Here is a 14,685-nt window from a genome sequence, read left to right as displayed (position 1 = left end):
CTTAGTGCGTTTATTCATTTAAAATGAATATTTTTACTTGTTTGGGTGGAAACAGAGAAAGAGAGACTTACAAACCTGTAGGAGGATGCTACATGCATTCATTTGCAAATGCCATCCACAGGCTAGCTCTAGGAGAACTTGCAAAGCCCTTCATTTTCTGGAAGACCTGAGCCCCTTGGGAGCAGCAGTGTGTACATCACCCGCGTGCAAGGGCCATACAGCTTTTGCCTGGGTTATCCTGCACAGTGACTGCTATGGCTATGCAAGCGCCGAGGCAGACCGATGGTCCTTCACCACGGGACCCTGCTCCACCGGGCCGGTGGGGATAGCCTGTGCTGGCCCCACCATCGCCTGCCCAGGCTGCTTAGGGCAGAATCACAGAAAGCCATCACGGAGTGGCCACCCCTCGGCCGCCAGTGGCTCTGTAGGGGACCGCACACCTCCAGCCCTCAGCCAGCACCGGCTCCACTCGCTGGGGAGTGGGAGCCAGTCAGGCCAGCACCTACTTAGGGTTTCCCCAGAAAAAAACCTCCAAACAGCAGCGAAAAAAGTCTTGCTTGGTCCTGAATCTGAAAGCATTGAGCCCCACAGGCTCTATCAGACCCAGCGCTAGTGAAAGCCCCACTTTTTCTCATGGTTTAGGTGCCCTACCCCAGCGTAATCCTCCAGGCGGGCCAGATACAAGGTTTAGCCTTGTGTGGCTCCTAGAATAAACGTGGTGAACTCACTTAAGCCTGTGCATGTTATTTGCTGGTACCCAAGCCCCGGAATTTGGCACAGGTAGCAGCCGAGCAGGGGGCCACTGCTGTCACCTGATGTTGGAACAGCATCTGCAGCCCGAGGGGCCGTGAAAACAAAGCAGCCTGGAGCAGTCTGCGTTGCTTACCGACCTTGGGCCGCCGAGAGCTACCAAGCCTTAGTTTCCTATGAGTCCTCACTCAGTTCTATATAAGATGACGTTTTTGTCCAAAGCTGTAGAGTTACATGCTTCGCTCTTTGCCTTTTGCTATATCTAGTACAGAGATGGTCAAAACCATTTTTTTTAAGGTTTTTGCAGAAAATGTCAACATTTGAATACTGGGTTTGTTTCACAATGTTTGCAACAGACATGTTTTTATTAGAAATATATGTATTTATTTCTGAAAGCAGTATTAAATGAGTGGTTACCTTTGTGTTATGGATCAGAAGCACAGTTTTGCTAAAAATACACATTTAATAGCATTTTGATCACTTTGAAAACATGGAGAAAGGCACATTTTTTCCCCAGTATTAGCTTTTTTGAAGCCATTTTTTTTCCATGGGGAAAAATGTTATGCTAAAAAATGAGGGTCCATCCTAACTTTGCACTAAGCAGTCAGAGTATGTAAATATTGACCCCCCCGGGGTTTTAAAGTCTCTCTCTCTCTCCTCTCTATATTTACATTTAATGCTACAGAGCTAAGTGCATTCCTCCGCCCGCGCTCACTCTGCTGCCCGTGGGACAAGGGGAATTCACAGCCCCGGGACAGCGCTGGCTCTTCTACATCACAGCACACTTCTGCTCAGCAGCCTGTCTCATTTCAGTGAAGGTGGCTTGTGCCTTTTCTTTGATGGCATCCATGTCCATATTCTGGAGGTTCTGCAGCTGTCCCAGGATAGAGTCCTTGTCCTCTTCCTCCACCTGATCTTCTGCCACCATCTTCTGCAGGTCTTCTGGCAAACCCACATCGTCTCCAGCCATCTGTATTTGATTCTCATCCAGTTCACTCTGATATAAAAAGCAGGAAATAAAAAGAGCAGATGAGAGCATTTCTGCTATCCCAGGATTTACCAATCAGTCTCTTTTTGGGTTGGTTTGTTGGTTTGTTTTAGGGAGAACCAAAACATATGCACAGGTTTTTCAGTCAAAGTTTTTAGATGCAACGTGTGAATTCGGGGCTCAGCCAGCCCCCATACAAGTGCTAAGATTTCCCAGACAATGTCAGCTGTATTTCTTTGAAGGGTTTCAGTAGTGTCAGCACTGAAGCCCTCAGTGTCACTTGCCATTTTAAAATCTGTGCGCTGTGTGGTAACTCCCACGCCAATACGGCAGGAAATCCACCACGGGTTCCCTGCACCGCCCAGAGACTTGCTGCACCGCCTGCCTCGGCCGTCACTGCCCTGCGACTTGGGCGATGGGCAACGGCGTTAGAAAAACCGTGTGGCTACCATCCCCCTATTCGCTTTTAGATATCAGCATTAAGCTGAAGCCTTCCTGAAGAAAGGTGCATTAAACTGAGGAAAGAATTACTGAAAAGAGTCCTGCAGCCTCCCCAAACCACGTCTAAGCTATATGCCGGTCTCTGGTTGGCATCTCTGAGTTGCAGTGCAGAGCCGGGGCTGCGCGGCACGTGATCAGCAGTGCTGGTAAGTGGGGTAATAGGAGGACTTAGGTGACAAGGGAGAGGATGGAGGTTGGGTGTGAGTCTGAGAAAGCAGAAGGAGGCGGGAGAAGAACCTGGTTAAGCAATTAAAAGGGCTGAGGTGCAGAAAGCGCAACCCACACTCGCTTCCTGCCAGCCCGCTGAACTGCCGAGCAGCCGGGCTATGCCCATTTTTCAAACAATGGCGATTTTGTTCACATTTTGTGGTGGATTCTGATGGATCCAGAGCTGAGAAGAACAGGATCTTTTGGCACAGTTCACACATCAAAGATGAGCATTAATGCCTTGTTACATCTCCGAAATGAAGCATGACAGCAGCAAAGGCCTGATATGAATAAGCAGCAACGCTGTCAGCAGGAGGTGGGGTTGAGAGTGAGAGGGGTCTTGGGTCTGCATGAATGAACGCTTGCGAGAATGAATGGCAGGGCATACATCAGCAATGTCCCTGCAGTCTCAGGCCCTAGCAAGGACAGGCAGGCTGGGACGCCTGACTGTGTAGCCACTATTTACACGTATTTGCACAGCTTCAGGTTTGCAATAACTGTACCTCCCTTTAACCTGATTGCTCCCTGTATCCCTTGGGAAAATACGGAGAGCTGGATCATGATCGCTACTACCATGTGCCTAAAATGGGGGAGGATGTTTGCTGACCCCTTTGGGTAGCATTAGCATCAACAGGGTGGGGTCACCCAACAAGCCAAGAAGCACGTAAGATGTGTACGGCCCCTTCTCTTTCTTCTGAAATTTCACAGCTCTGGTTCTGTGACTTGGATTTGAAATGGAAATGTAGCATTCAGTTTCTGATTTTACCTGTTGGATTTTTTTTTTTTAAGCCTGGTGGAAATAAGTTAAAGCTTGCTTTCCCACAAGGAGAAACCAGAAGATTTTCCCAGAGGATGTTCTCAAAGTCAGGCTAATGCTGCAGCGAGCCGGCAGCTCCAAGCACTCACTCCTGAAGTCAGGATCAGAAATGTGTTGCTGGGAATGCCTCGTGCCCGCTGGTTTCAGACAGCCCTTGCGAGCAGAGCGTGAGCAGGGGGTGCAGATCCCCACGGTCCCAGCATGCGGGGGCTGCCACATGCCCAAGGCCAGACGTGGCTCTGCCAGTGACAGAGGCACTACCCTGCAGCAGAATACGCTCAGCGTGGGCTACCGAGAGCCCCCAAAAGAGGCGGAGTTCATGGGCAGGACAGCTGGGCTGTGGGCTCTGACAAACCCATACAGAAAGCCCCTGGACCCTGGCGAACCCGCGCTGGGCTGGATGGCCTCGCTCCGATGACTTTAATCTCCACAGTCTCCAGGTCCCTGCAAGTGCTCAGCCATGCTTTTAGGATCTCCGAGAACACAGAAGCACCATCTATTCTAGCAAATGAAATGTGCCTGGCACTGGTCTCTTGCCCCAAGGCCAGCTGGCCTGCAACAACCCATGGAGATGCTCTTGAACTCCATCACCCTACCGAACGGGGTGGTCCCAGCTCTTGGGAATGCCTGTCCTAACTCCCCAGCTGGCCCCAGGAACTGCTTGGGAGAGCGCCCAGGCCAAAATGGGGTCAGACGCTGTTCTGACAATTCAACAGCACGGGTGGTAGAGCCTGGTAACATTCTTCACCCCTGGTTATGCACCTGATGTGGTCAGACTCAGACCCGTTTTGGCACAGGTGCAGTACAATACCGAGCTCTTTGCACCCACAGGACATGCAGGTGTAAGCAGAAAACAGCCAGGCCAAACATGGGTTTGGCTGAAGGCTGGCTGCAAGCAAAGGAGATCGAAGCTCATAGAGTGAGCCACGGGGCAGCTAAGCTGTTGTCCAGCATCACCGTGGGATGTGCTGCTGTCCCTGTGCCTAACTTACTCTGTCACAAAATTTACCTACGCAGAGCTCCTTAGGTGGGTGCATCCAGACCCGATCCTGTGATTCACCACCTGTAATGAGCTCGTTACATCTAAAATCGGAGCAATCTTGCCCTGACCTGCAAGTGGGATTTTTGGCAAGCAATGCAGCAGCCCGAAACCGACCCAAGCCATCCAAGGCTGCAGGTACCTCGCAAGGGGGCATGAGGAGCCACGGGTTGGACCCACCAGCCTTCTCCCCCCCCAAACACCCTCTTGTGCCACCCCTGCGCAGGGATCACAGTTTGGAGCGCAGGGAAGGCGTGCGGAGGCTGCTTGACACCCCGGCTGTCAGGGCCTTGTTGGCACCACCATGTCACTGCCCAACCTGGTTTCAGTGACATCCCCCTTACCCTGGGGGCCCAGAAACCCCATTTCAGCCCAGGTCAGGCCCCCAGCCCTGCCCTAAGCTACATCGCAGCCGCACCGGTGCTGAGCCTGGCTTGTTTTTCCAGGATGGCTGCTTTTCCAAGATGGACCATGCTTCTCCTTCCCTGATGATCGCTGGGCTGTTGCTGGACCCTGCTGCCAGCCCCAGCTCTGCCCACCATGTTCAGAGCCCATGGGATGGTGCCTGTGGGTGAGGGCACTGCTTGTCCTGGGGTCCCCCATCCCCCTGGCCTGGACCTTCTCGGAGCCTGCTGCCTCCTGACACACACATCGCGACTCCGTTTTCCCACGGTGGATGCACAGATGTTTCACTCTGGCCTATTAAGAAAATTCAGATCAGCAAAAGAATTCTCCAAGCTTAGCAAATACTTGTTTTCAGATACTTATCTAAAGCCCATACGGACTGAAGAGCTTCTCCTGAGACGAGCATCTCCTCCTGCCTGGTCAATACGCATCCCCCGTGGCACAGCCAGAGCTTAGGTAACGGCTGCCTATGAGTGAAAAACCCTTTAATTCTGGAATGGTGCTCTTCATTAAATCAAGTCTTAGCAATGTTCCCATCACAGCACAGCAGCACAAAAGCTGTTTGCGATTACACGACTGCGCGTCCCTTTCATGGTGAGACACTTTCCTTTTTAATGTCTTCAGCAGCACCTGTTATTGAAAAGACACCTGATTGCATCTGAATGCTCCCAGAGTCCTGTAGAGCAGTGCCCAGGGAGGCGCTTTGGCTAGGGAAGGGACCCGCCTGCCCGGAGCAGGGGCACAGCCCCTTCCTGAAAGCGCTGGAGGGGCGTACGTCCCAACACGGGGGCAACGACCAGCGCTGGTGTGACAGTGCTGACAGAGAGTAGTGGCGTTTGGGGTGGCACTGTGGGTGTGTGTGCAGCCCACGGCCAGGAGAGGGGTGGGGGGGCTCACAGGGAGAGGTCGCCGTGCTGTGGTGAGGTCTTTGGGCAGGATGGATGGGCCGTAGTCAGAGGTTCCTCTCCTGCATCACAGGCGCCATCACCTCAGACCTCGCAGAAGTTAACTGATTACTGGATCCCAGTTGAGGAAAAAGGCAGTAAGTGGATAGAAGAGTCTGGTGTGGGGTTTTTTTAATAAAATAGTTATGTATTTATATAATTTTTAAAAAATGCTTTATATGGAGCTGATGCACTGAACACTCTGAAGATTAAAAAGCTGTCCATAGATCAAATGTCCCATGGCTAAAAACTTCTTTCTGATGACAAACCTAAGTTGACAATTCTGTTAATAGGATTAGGTTCATTAAGGGACTGCTTTCTCTTATAAATCTGGCCCAGATCGCATAGAGCTTTAGCTTTTGCACTGAAAAGGGGGCCCTGCTTAGTCCTGAATGCCATGCTTTCATTTATAATGTGTACGAGTGAGTGATACTGGTAATATTCAGGGCTTCTGTCCCTTACTAGGCTACCTGCAATGACTCTAATTTTCCAAAATAATGAATGTATTATCACAGGTCTGGGAGCATTTTGCTGCCATAATGTTGTATCATAGAGCTGAATGGTTTTCAGGGTCACAGCATGAGTGCAATAATTTCATGTTCTTCCTGATATAGCATAAGTTTTCATAAGGGCTGATGAGAAGAAAGCAGACCTTCAACCACGAAATGCTGAGAAGCGTATCCCGCAAAAATCACTTGCAACCACCGCAGATCGGCAAAGCTAGGTATACGCTTGGTGTCTCGGCTGGCTCAGAGCTCCTGCCCTACCTTGGAGGCAAGTCTTCTACTGCTGTGCCTGAAATTTGGTCCCAAAGGCCACTTAGTGTATACCAAAGTCAAGGTCCTGCCGGAGATGGGGCAGCTCACCATTGCATGCCCTTGGGTGCTGTGAGGTGGCAGTGGGCTTGTCGGCGGTGACTGTGGGGACCTGAACACCACCTCAGAACTGAAAAAACCCCACTAGTTTTGCAAGACTTTCAAAATCACAGAGAGCCACCAGGCTCTGCTGGCTGTTAGTTGGGAGCTAGGCGCTCAAGAAGCCTTTGAAGCCAGACCTTCTTGGGATGTAAAGCTGGGGCCTCACAGGCTGGGGTGAGGCTGTGGGGAAATGCCCTTCGGTAGCTGGCTCAGCACGTGCCTCCACAGGCAAACAAAGCCTGATGGCATTGTACTACTCAGCCGCTAATTAAAATGCTGGTGTTTAGAGATTTAGGCTTACAATCCAATCAACCACTTAAAATCTTGTACTTCCATTTTTTTTCATAATTAATCTTTCTGTAATTAAACTCACCCTCAGGATATGTTCTCCTCTGTCTTGTCACTATGCTGAGTATCCACGGCCCAGAACAAATGGTACATCACAGCTGGTGAGTGCAGAAGAGCATAGGGGATAACCTGCCCCTGCTCCTCCTGCGTTCGGCACTGGGCATGCACAGAGCTGGCGTACAGCTGTGTTTCCCCAGGCATATCCCTTTCCCTTCCAGATGGACATTCTGCCTGGAGGGAATCTGAAGACGTGGGATATGTCTTTGTTTGGCGCCAGTGCGGGAGTGCCAACAATTCCCTAATATATCTGCTTCGACACTGGGGGGGCCGCCCCTCGACTGCTGGGGTCAGGGTTGGGCCCCTCCCTCCCCGAAGGACCTGGGGGGGGCTGGAGCGTGTCCAGAGAAGGGCAGCGGAGCTGGGGAGGGGTCTGGAGCCCCAGGCTGCTGGGGAGCGGCTGGGGGAGCTTCCCCTTGGGGCTGTCAGGCACTGGAAGGGGCTGCCCAGGGAAGGGGGCGAGTCCCCATCCCTGGGGGGATTTAACAGCCGGGCAGACGCGGTGCCGAGGGCCGGGGTTTGGGGGTGGACAGGTACAGTTGGGCTCGATGATCTTTTCCAACCACATGATCCCATCATTCTATGACTCTATACTGCAGGAGCAAACATCAGCCTTACGCAGGTGGAGCGGGTGGCACGCTCGCACCAGGGCCCGTGCGCAGGCGGCACTGCCCGCTGCCTGCTTCACCGGGGCTGCGCTGTCGAGCTGGAGGAGCTCAGCACCCCCCGTCAATCCCGGGTGAGCAGGGTGCATCGCAGACGGTCTGTGCAGTTTGTAGGAGAGGTGCTGGTTTGGCAACACCTGGGAACGTTAGACTGCGCAGTTGGGGCACGCGCGTGTCTGTGGAAGGATCTGCAGCTGTAATAGCAACACCTCTAGGGAGTGAGAAAGAGATCAACGTTGAAGCACAAGTAAGTGTGTGACCTTGATAGCCATCTGTGAAGGACTCACGAGCTCACAACGCTTCCATTTAACGGAGTCACGTGAATGAGAAGCTCCAGGGGCAGCAAGGTGCCTTCATTTTTGAGGATTACAAACTGCGCCTTGAGATAATTTTAAAAGTCAAGTGCCCTTACAGAGAGTTCGTTGATCAGAAATGACTTGTTATATAGAACTGCGTTCACTTCAAATTCACTTAAAAAAGCTGTGTTCAGCACCGACACATCTGAAGGCCAAGTAGAGGCAGCTAAATTGAAGTTTCTCCGCATAATTTTTTCCCTTGCTCCCCCCCCCCAGTGCCTGTCTCGAAGCACCCTGCCATACCTTTTTGAGACAGCACTTCTCTTTCGTGGAAGGTCAGTTAGCAAGGCTTCGGTTGCAAAAAACATCTTCTCAAAGTTAGAGAAAAACACATTTTCCATCCCGGATGGTGAGTGAGGCCAGCCAGACTGGTTACACACAGATGGTGTCGTTTTACCTAAGTCACAAGATTGATTCGCTTTTCATCCAAGTTGTGATTTGCCTTAGGGTTCAAGCAAATGATGTGTTCTAGGAGTGGTGCACTTCTATGAACATGGCACTAGAGGGCCTTTGGTGGCACAGGGCTAGAGGTGGCATCAAGCACTGTAGGAAAAAGGCCGTGATTTACAGTTTGTGCTTACATTACATAGTCACCTCCTGAGCCTAGGTGACTCTGTTAATCTTGAATTGCTTGACTGCTGGGCCCTTTTCTTCTGGCATTTCTGGTGCTTCAGTGGGAAATTCTTTAAGCAGTTCAGCAGAGTCGGTTGCAAAGGTTTTAGCGTTCAGTTGTGCTCACCACAGAAAATGCACAGACATTCAATTCTGTTGCTTGGGAGTTCTCAGATAAGATAGGTTTTAAAATTCCTCAGTCACATTTGCCTTCGCTCCCAAGTCACGCCGGGTAACAAAATCTAAGGGGCTAGTCGGCTCGGAGCAACGCTGTGTTAGGGGCGGTCAGGCAGTGAACGATGGGGGCGATGGCACTCCAGCGCCGGAGAGCACGCCCCAGCACAGACTCCTGTAGGAGTTTAGGTTTCGCACTAGATTCACAGGTCATTGAGGAAACGGCACAGAAACTCCTCACTGGCAGATGGTAGGTAGACCATCTTAAAACGCGTCCTCCACAAGGAACCCTTCGCGTCCGGTCCCTCCCGCCAAGCTGGATGGACTGCACTAACTTATGTATGAACCTGCAAGCCCCGAGCTCCGCTGGCTGCGGGAGACGGAACAAAAAGCAGAAGGAGAGCACAGGTCTGGTGGCCGCAACACTGACTGCGGCTGCAGAACTCCAGGTACCGGCTGTTATTTCCAGGAGGCACTTGCTGAAGTGATAAATTTCCAGCAAATCGCTGAAGCTGTGTTTGACATGCCTGTGCATGAAGGACACCTTAACAAAGCTGGAAAACCAAATCTCTTCAGAAATCTTTCATGGGCAGTGTGCAGGAGCGGCCAGGGTAAGGGCAGTTTAATAGCACGTAAACCACCACTGCTCTGAGATCAGTTATTCCTGGAAGAACTCCCGTGACCTTTCAACACTCTATGAATCAGGAACTACAGGAACCCAAGTCTCCAGAGACTTTGCAGAAATAAGGTTTTGTCACTGCCTGCATACGTACTCAGGTTCAGGGATGGGTGCAACTCAGGTTTTAGCAGAGGAAGGCTCCCACTGGTACCACAGGCTATGGGAACACATGGCCTACTCGTCTGTCGCAGGGTGGAAGGAAGCAGCTCTTAAACTTCCCCCTTTCCCGGGAAACCTACCAAGTCAACAACAGTGATGGCAGAACCTGTGTCATGGTGCAAATGCTGCAGAGTGACCCAGCATATCGAGCCAAACCAAAGAAACATGAGAGATCAGCATATGGAATCAATACATGTTATGTGCCACATGATAGAGTAATTCAGTAGCTCCGAGAAGCAAACCTCCTTCTCCCTCTCAGAAGGATCTGAACCATATTGCACAGTCTCTGGGACTATAGACATCCCTGGGAACTAGGTAAAACTCTGCTTAAGACAGCATTGACTCTAGCAAAGACAACCCTCCAACCTGCAGTTTCTTGCTCTCCAGGAGACTTCAGTGCCTTCTGTGCATCCATTTCATGGGCATAGGGCTCTACAGCACCTGGTGAACCAGGTCAAAAGTTGCAAGGCCACCAAAATCCCGATCTGCTCACTTTCCCATCAGTAAGCTGAGATCACAACCTGATCTCTCCTGTTCCTTGGGGAGTTTGTAGGGGATTTTGCAGGGACTTTGCTTATTTGCTTGTAGCTTTTTTAAAATGTCCCTAGCTGCTAAGATCACGAACTAACGGAGAGACACAACTGGACCAGATACTCAGCTTGCCCAGGCGCCCGTTTTGGGCCTGACAGCATAGAGAGGGATTATGGGAATCTGTCCGTTAGTTTCACCTACTGCGCAGGGAATAAAAGGCTCTGAAAGAAGCCGTCACTAGGGAAAACTGGCTCTGGCCTCCTCCGTTCCGCGCTGGGCTGCAGCGGGGATCCCACTAACGAAGGCAATCTGCCATCCTCACAGCTCCGTGGTGGCAGTCAGCTCGGTTTAAAGCTGGCCCTGAAGGAGGCGAGAGCGCAGCCCGCAGGCTTACCTTGGGGAGCCTGTACTTTTCTCTCAGGTGAACCCTCAGGCAGGCTCGCTCTGCTTTTTTCTGTGCAAACGCTGCATCTCTTTCCATCCTGGAAATCAGAAAAAAATGCTTCTTCACGACACTAATAAAATACAGTCTTTTACACTGAGCCAGTCGCTCGGCTGCAAAAAGCTACGCACAGGCGTTATTCCCAAAGTTATGCCACTTGCCCGAAGGCACAAAAGGAGCGGTACCAGCAAAGCCATGCCGAGGGGCCAGCCTTCCCCTGCCCCAGGCTGGGTCTCAGCACAGCCTCCTAAAGTCCTGTGGAGGATGAAGCCAATACCACTTGTCTGGAGTCTAAACCCATACCAGCTGTTACTGATGATGATAGCAATGGACAATTCCAGCAAGCAGAATAGGAAGTTGTGCTTATTCCTTGCTTACTCCCCTGGGGCACTTACAGCACGGTGGCTGCCTGCCCATGCTCCTGTTCTGCAAACACAACATTCTCAGTGTCACACCACAGCGACACACATGCCGTGGCGGAATGGTCTTTCTGGGTCAGAAATCTGCCTGTCCCGGAGTCCCACCTCCAGCAGTAGGGGACACTTAGAGAAAGAATTTAAAAAGAAGGTCAGCATCCTGTATCAAAACTTCCCAGCTTCCAAAAACCAGTGGTGTAGGGTACCGGAGCTGGAAATGGGCTCTACATCATTGTCTTTAATAGCCCTGGACGGCCTTTGTCACCTATGAGTTTTCCTGGTCTTTTCTGCATCTGTTTATTGATTCAGAACATCCTATGGCAATGAATTCCACAGCTTCCCTGTGTGGAAAAGCACCTCTTTTATCTGCGGTTTTACAAAATGCTTTCATTAGAGTTAAGAACTGTTCAACATAATTTTTGTTTAGGTTACTTATGTATTTATTTGCAAAATGTGGCTCCTCAAAGATTTTTGGTAAACTTTGATAACATTCACTTTCCCCCCTCTCCCTTTAACCTTTTTTTTCCCCAGAAGCACTGTCATGGGAACTCTCAGTCAAAGCTGAGTTTGTCCCAGTACAGGTATTTTGTCATATAAAAGCTCGTTGCAAGACGAAATGTTATTTTTCCTCTGCTTCCACAAATGAGGTTTTGGGGGTTTTCTCTATCAAAAAAGTTCAGCATCGACTGGAAGCCATCTTAAACTTCCTTCAGCCAGCCATTGATGGGAAGGTTGGAAAGAGGGGTTTTTTTGAGCCCTGCTGGCATATTTCCCCCCCTCCTTCTCAACCTTTCTCTGCTGCTGCCTGCTCCTTCCCCAGCGGAGCTGCTCGCAGCCATAGCCGGTATCGGGGTGTCTCCCACAGGCAGTGCCGCAGCTTTGCTGCGCATCCCTTTGGGCGTCCTGTGAGGCGGAGCGGCGGGAAGGGATTTTCTGCTCAGACAGATTGGAGCTTTTCACTCGCCCTGGCATCACGGGAAGACCTGGTAAAACTCACCCAGCCCATCTCCCACCGGTGCCTGGGCCCTAGTCTCTGGCCTGATCTTACACCATTTGGTTTGGGAGGATCTTGTTATTCCCTGGAACACGAAGCTTTGTAGGAACAGGAATTGGGCGTAGAGCAGCTGAGGGCTGTGATGCACAGAACGAACTGGGGGTCCCCTCTTGCTTAAACTCTTGTGTTGCTGGAAGCAAATTCTACGTGACCATGGTGGAGACGGCCAGCACAAGCCACCTGGTTGTTCTGCCATGTTACACGCTCTCCTGGGAAACAGCAATCTGTGCGTTGTGGTGTGTTTAATCACAAAAAAACCCACCCCCAAAAAAACCCCAAAAGAAACCCCCTGAGCAGAACCCGAAGCTGGGATGGTCGTGCGCCAAAGGCCAAAGGGCCTGAGCACAACTCCAGCAAGGCGCTGCTACTCCTCTGATCTCCACCCTCCTACAGCTGAAACTGCACAAAATCCAGAGCACGCTGAAACAGAGCCTCTGCCCGTGACCAGGATTTCTGACGCGCATTTACCCGACCGCGCCAGCGTGCCCCGTCCTGAGCTCAGTCGCTCCTTCTGGGCGCACTTCAGACGTCCCTACCACAGTTCCACGCCGCGCTATCAGGACTCCTGCACCGATCCCTCAGCGCAGTTCAGCATCTAATGGGCACGTGCCACACTTGGAAACTTCATAGAAATAATTATGTTTCCAAGCATTTTCCCTACCCCAGGAATCCCACCGTGCTCTCGGTCTCAGGAAGGCACCTTCCTGCCAGCAGGTGGTTATTTCGCTTTTAAATATCCCTTGACAAAATGCACAGCAAAACATTCTGTCTTTCATTTCAAACCAAATGATACCCATACGAGGTTTTGTGATAGAAATGGCTGCTGCTAAATACAGACCTGGATACCTCAAATTCCGTCAGTCATTAACCTTTCACCTATAATCATCTTACCCGAAGGATTTACACCACCATTACGTAATTGACCATTAGAGCAACAGATGCATTTGAGATTTCAAAGTCAATTGTTTTATGTATAATTATGCACGGTTTGAACTCCTACACATTAAGCCCTTTATTTTACTTCTGGTTTGATATTTAAATACCGCAAGTGGTAAAGATTATAATTACAGGCAAAATAAAATTGAGATGTAATCAGTTGCAAAGTTCCGCTTTATTTAGTAGAGTTTAGAAAAAATACCTGGAAATGCAACTACAGAAAATACCCATCTCAGAACTCTCCTCTAGACAAATTTAACATAGCACTCATTACTTTTCATGTCTGCCATGATCAATGTGGACAGAGAGAGGATTACGTGCTGGAAGCTCACTCCGCATGGAGTTCCAGGAGAGCAAATCACACACATTTTAGAACTAACTCCTGCACTACAAACAGCTCTGTACCTATGGACAAATTTGCTAAAGTAACATCAACGAGGAATGAATCCAGCACATCAGGGTGTGGAGATAGCAGGGAAGCATAGGAGAGAGTTGCAGGATGAAGGGGAAGGGGGGAAGGGTATTTTATAATTTCCAGTTTGTGAACTTTTACTTTGGAAAGTCTCTTTAGCAAAGATTCTTCTGCTTTAAAAAAGGGGAAGAGAGCTGAACGTTTGGCTTTTTCTTGGGTTACTTTCAGCTGCACAAAGTTACCAAGAATCAGCCCCGTACTGATAATAAGGGAACAGGTACTCACTTCTCCTCAACCACTTGCTTTTGATATTCCTCATACTCCTCTCTGGTCATCCCTGCAGCTGCTGCTGGATCAGAAGGAGTGCTTTCTTCTTTGCTTTCTTCCCCTCCACCTCCAAGTCCCAAATTCTTTACCTGGTTGCTCAACATACTTTTCATTAGAAAGGCCATCTTCTCAAGAAAAAAGGAGCTATAAGCAAACGACTGCAAGACAGCCAAACCAAACCAAAAATGTTTTCAACAATTGTAAGCACGAGTTTCGACAGCCACATCAGCTCTTCAAGGGCACAATGCTAGTGAAACGTGAATGCCAAAACCAGTTTGTCAGCCATAATCTGGATTAAAGAGTGAACTCCTTAATATCCAGAGGCAGATGGTTCAGATTACTCAAAAAAAATCATTAGATGCAGCTACCTATTTTTTATATTAATACCTTAAGCTAATTGTACACACACACGCACAAATCAATTGTAGTGTGCAATAGCATTTTGATTTCTTCAGTCTCAAAACTCTCGCTTTCACAGAGATGAAAACATTCCCTGGAACACAACGGATCTGAATTAAAAATCTGGTAGAATAAAGGGCTGCAGTGAAATCATAAAATTAAGGCGGCTGAGCAGAAAACCCTTTGGCATTTACACAATCAAATGCAGTTTGAAAACGGGAATTCTTCATTAAGCAAAAAACCCCAATTCTTTTTATCCATTAACATTTTATCACATAGGGCAGAAAGTGCATTAAATGATTTTTCTTCATCCCCTTTTCATACAGCTGGGTTGTCTCACAGATGAATGGGACGTTACTGCTATCGTTACTTTTTTTTTTCAAGAAAGTAATCACAAAAAAAGTAAATCACATCCTCCTCCTTCTCATTCCTTAGGGTTTATTTCAGCTCTGCCCTGGGCTGTCTCTGCCTAGGTCGCCACCTTGACTGGTGCCATGTCGAACCCCCAGGCATTTTACTCTGAACTGTCAGTAAAGGAGAAATGAATCTG

The 14,685-nt window shown here is 49.7% G+C and overlaps 1 protein-coding gene across 1 annotated transcript; it reads right to left on the bottom strand.

Moving 5' to 3' along the window:
* Positions 1–1,519: 1,519 nt before the first annotated feature.
* Positions 1,520–14,123, bottom strand: CPLX4 (complexin 4). Its single transcript, XM_009637391.2, has 3 exons — positions 13,695–14,123; positions 10,544–10,631; positions 1,520–1,747 (listed from the first exon to the last, which is right to left on the bottom strand). The coding sequence occupies exons 1-3, from the start codon at positions 13,859–13,861 to the stop codon at positions 1,520–1,522; spliced, it is 483 nt and encodes a 160-aa protein (XP_009635686.1). The 5' UTR covers positions 13,862–14,123.
* Positions 14,124–14,685: the final 562 nt, after the last annotated feature.

The sequence above is a fragment of the Egretta garzetta genome, unplaced genomic scaffold (genome assembly GCF_000687185.1).
Source record: "Egretta garzetta isolate BGI_Z169 unplaced genomic scaffold, ASM68718v1 scaffold384, whole genome shotgun sequence".
NCBI classification, from domain to species: domain Eukaryota; kingdom Metazoa; phylum Chordata; class Aves; order Pelecaniformes; family Ardeidae; genus Egretta; species Egretta garzetta.
The sequence above is the reverse complement of the archived record's forward strand: the minus strand, read 5'-3'. Positions and strand labels throughout refer to the sequence as shown.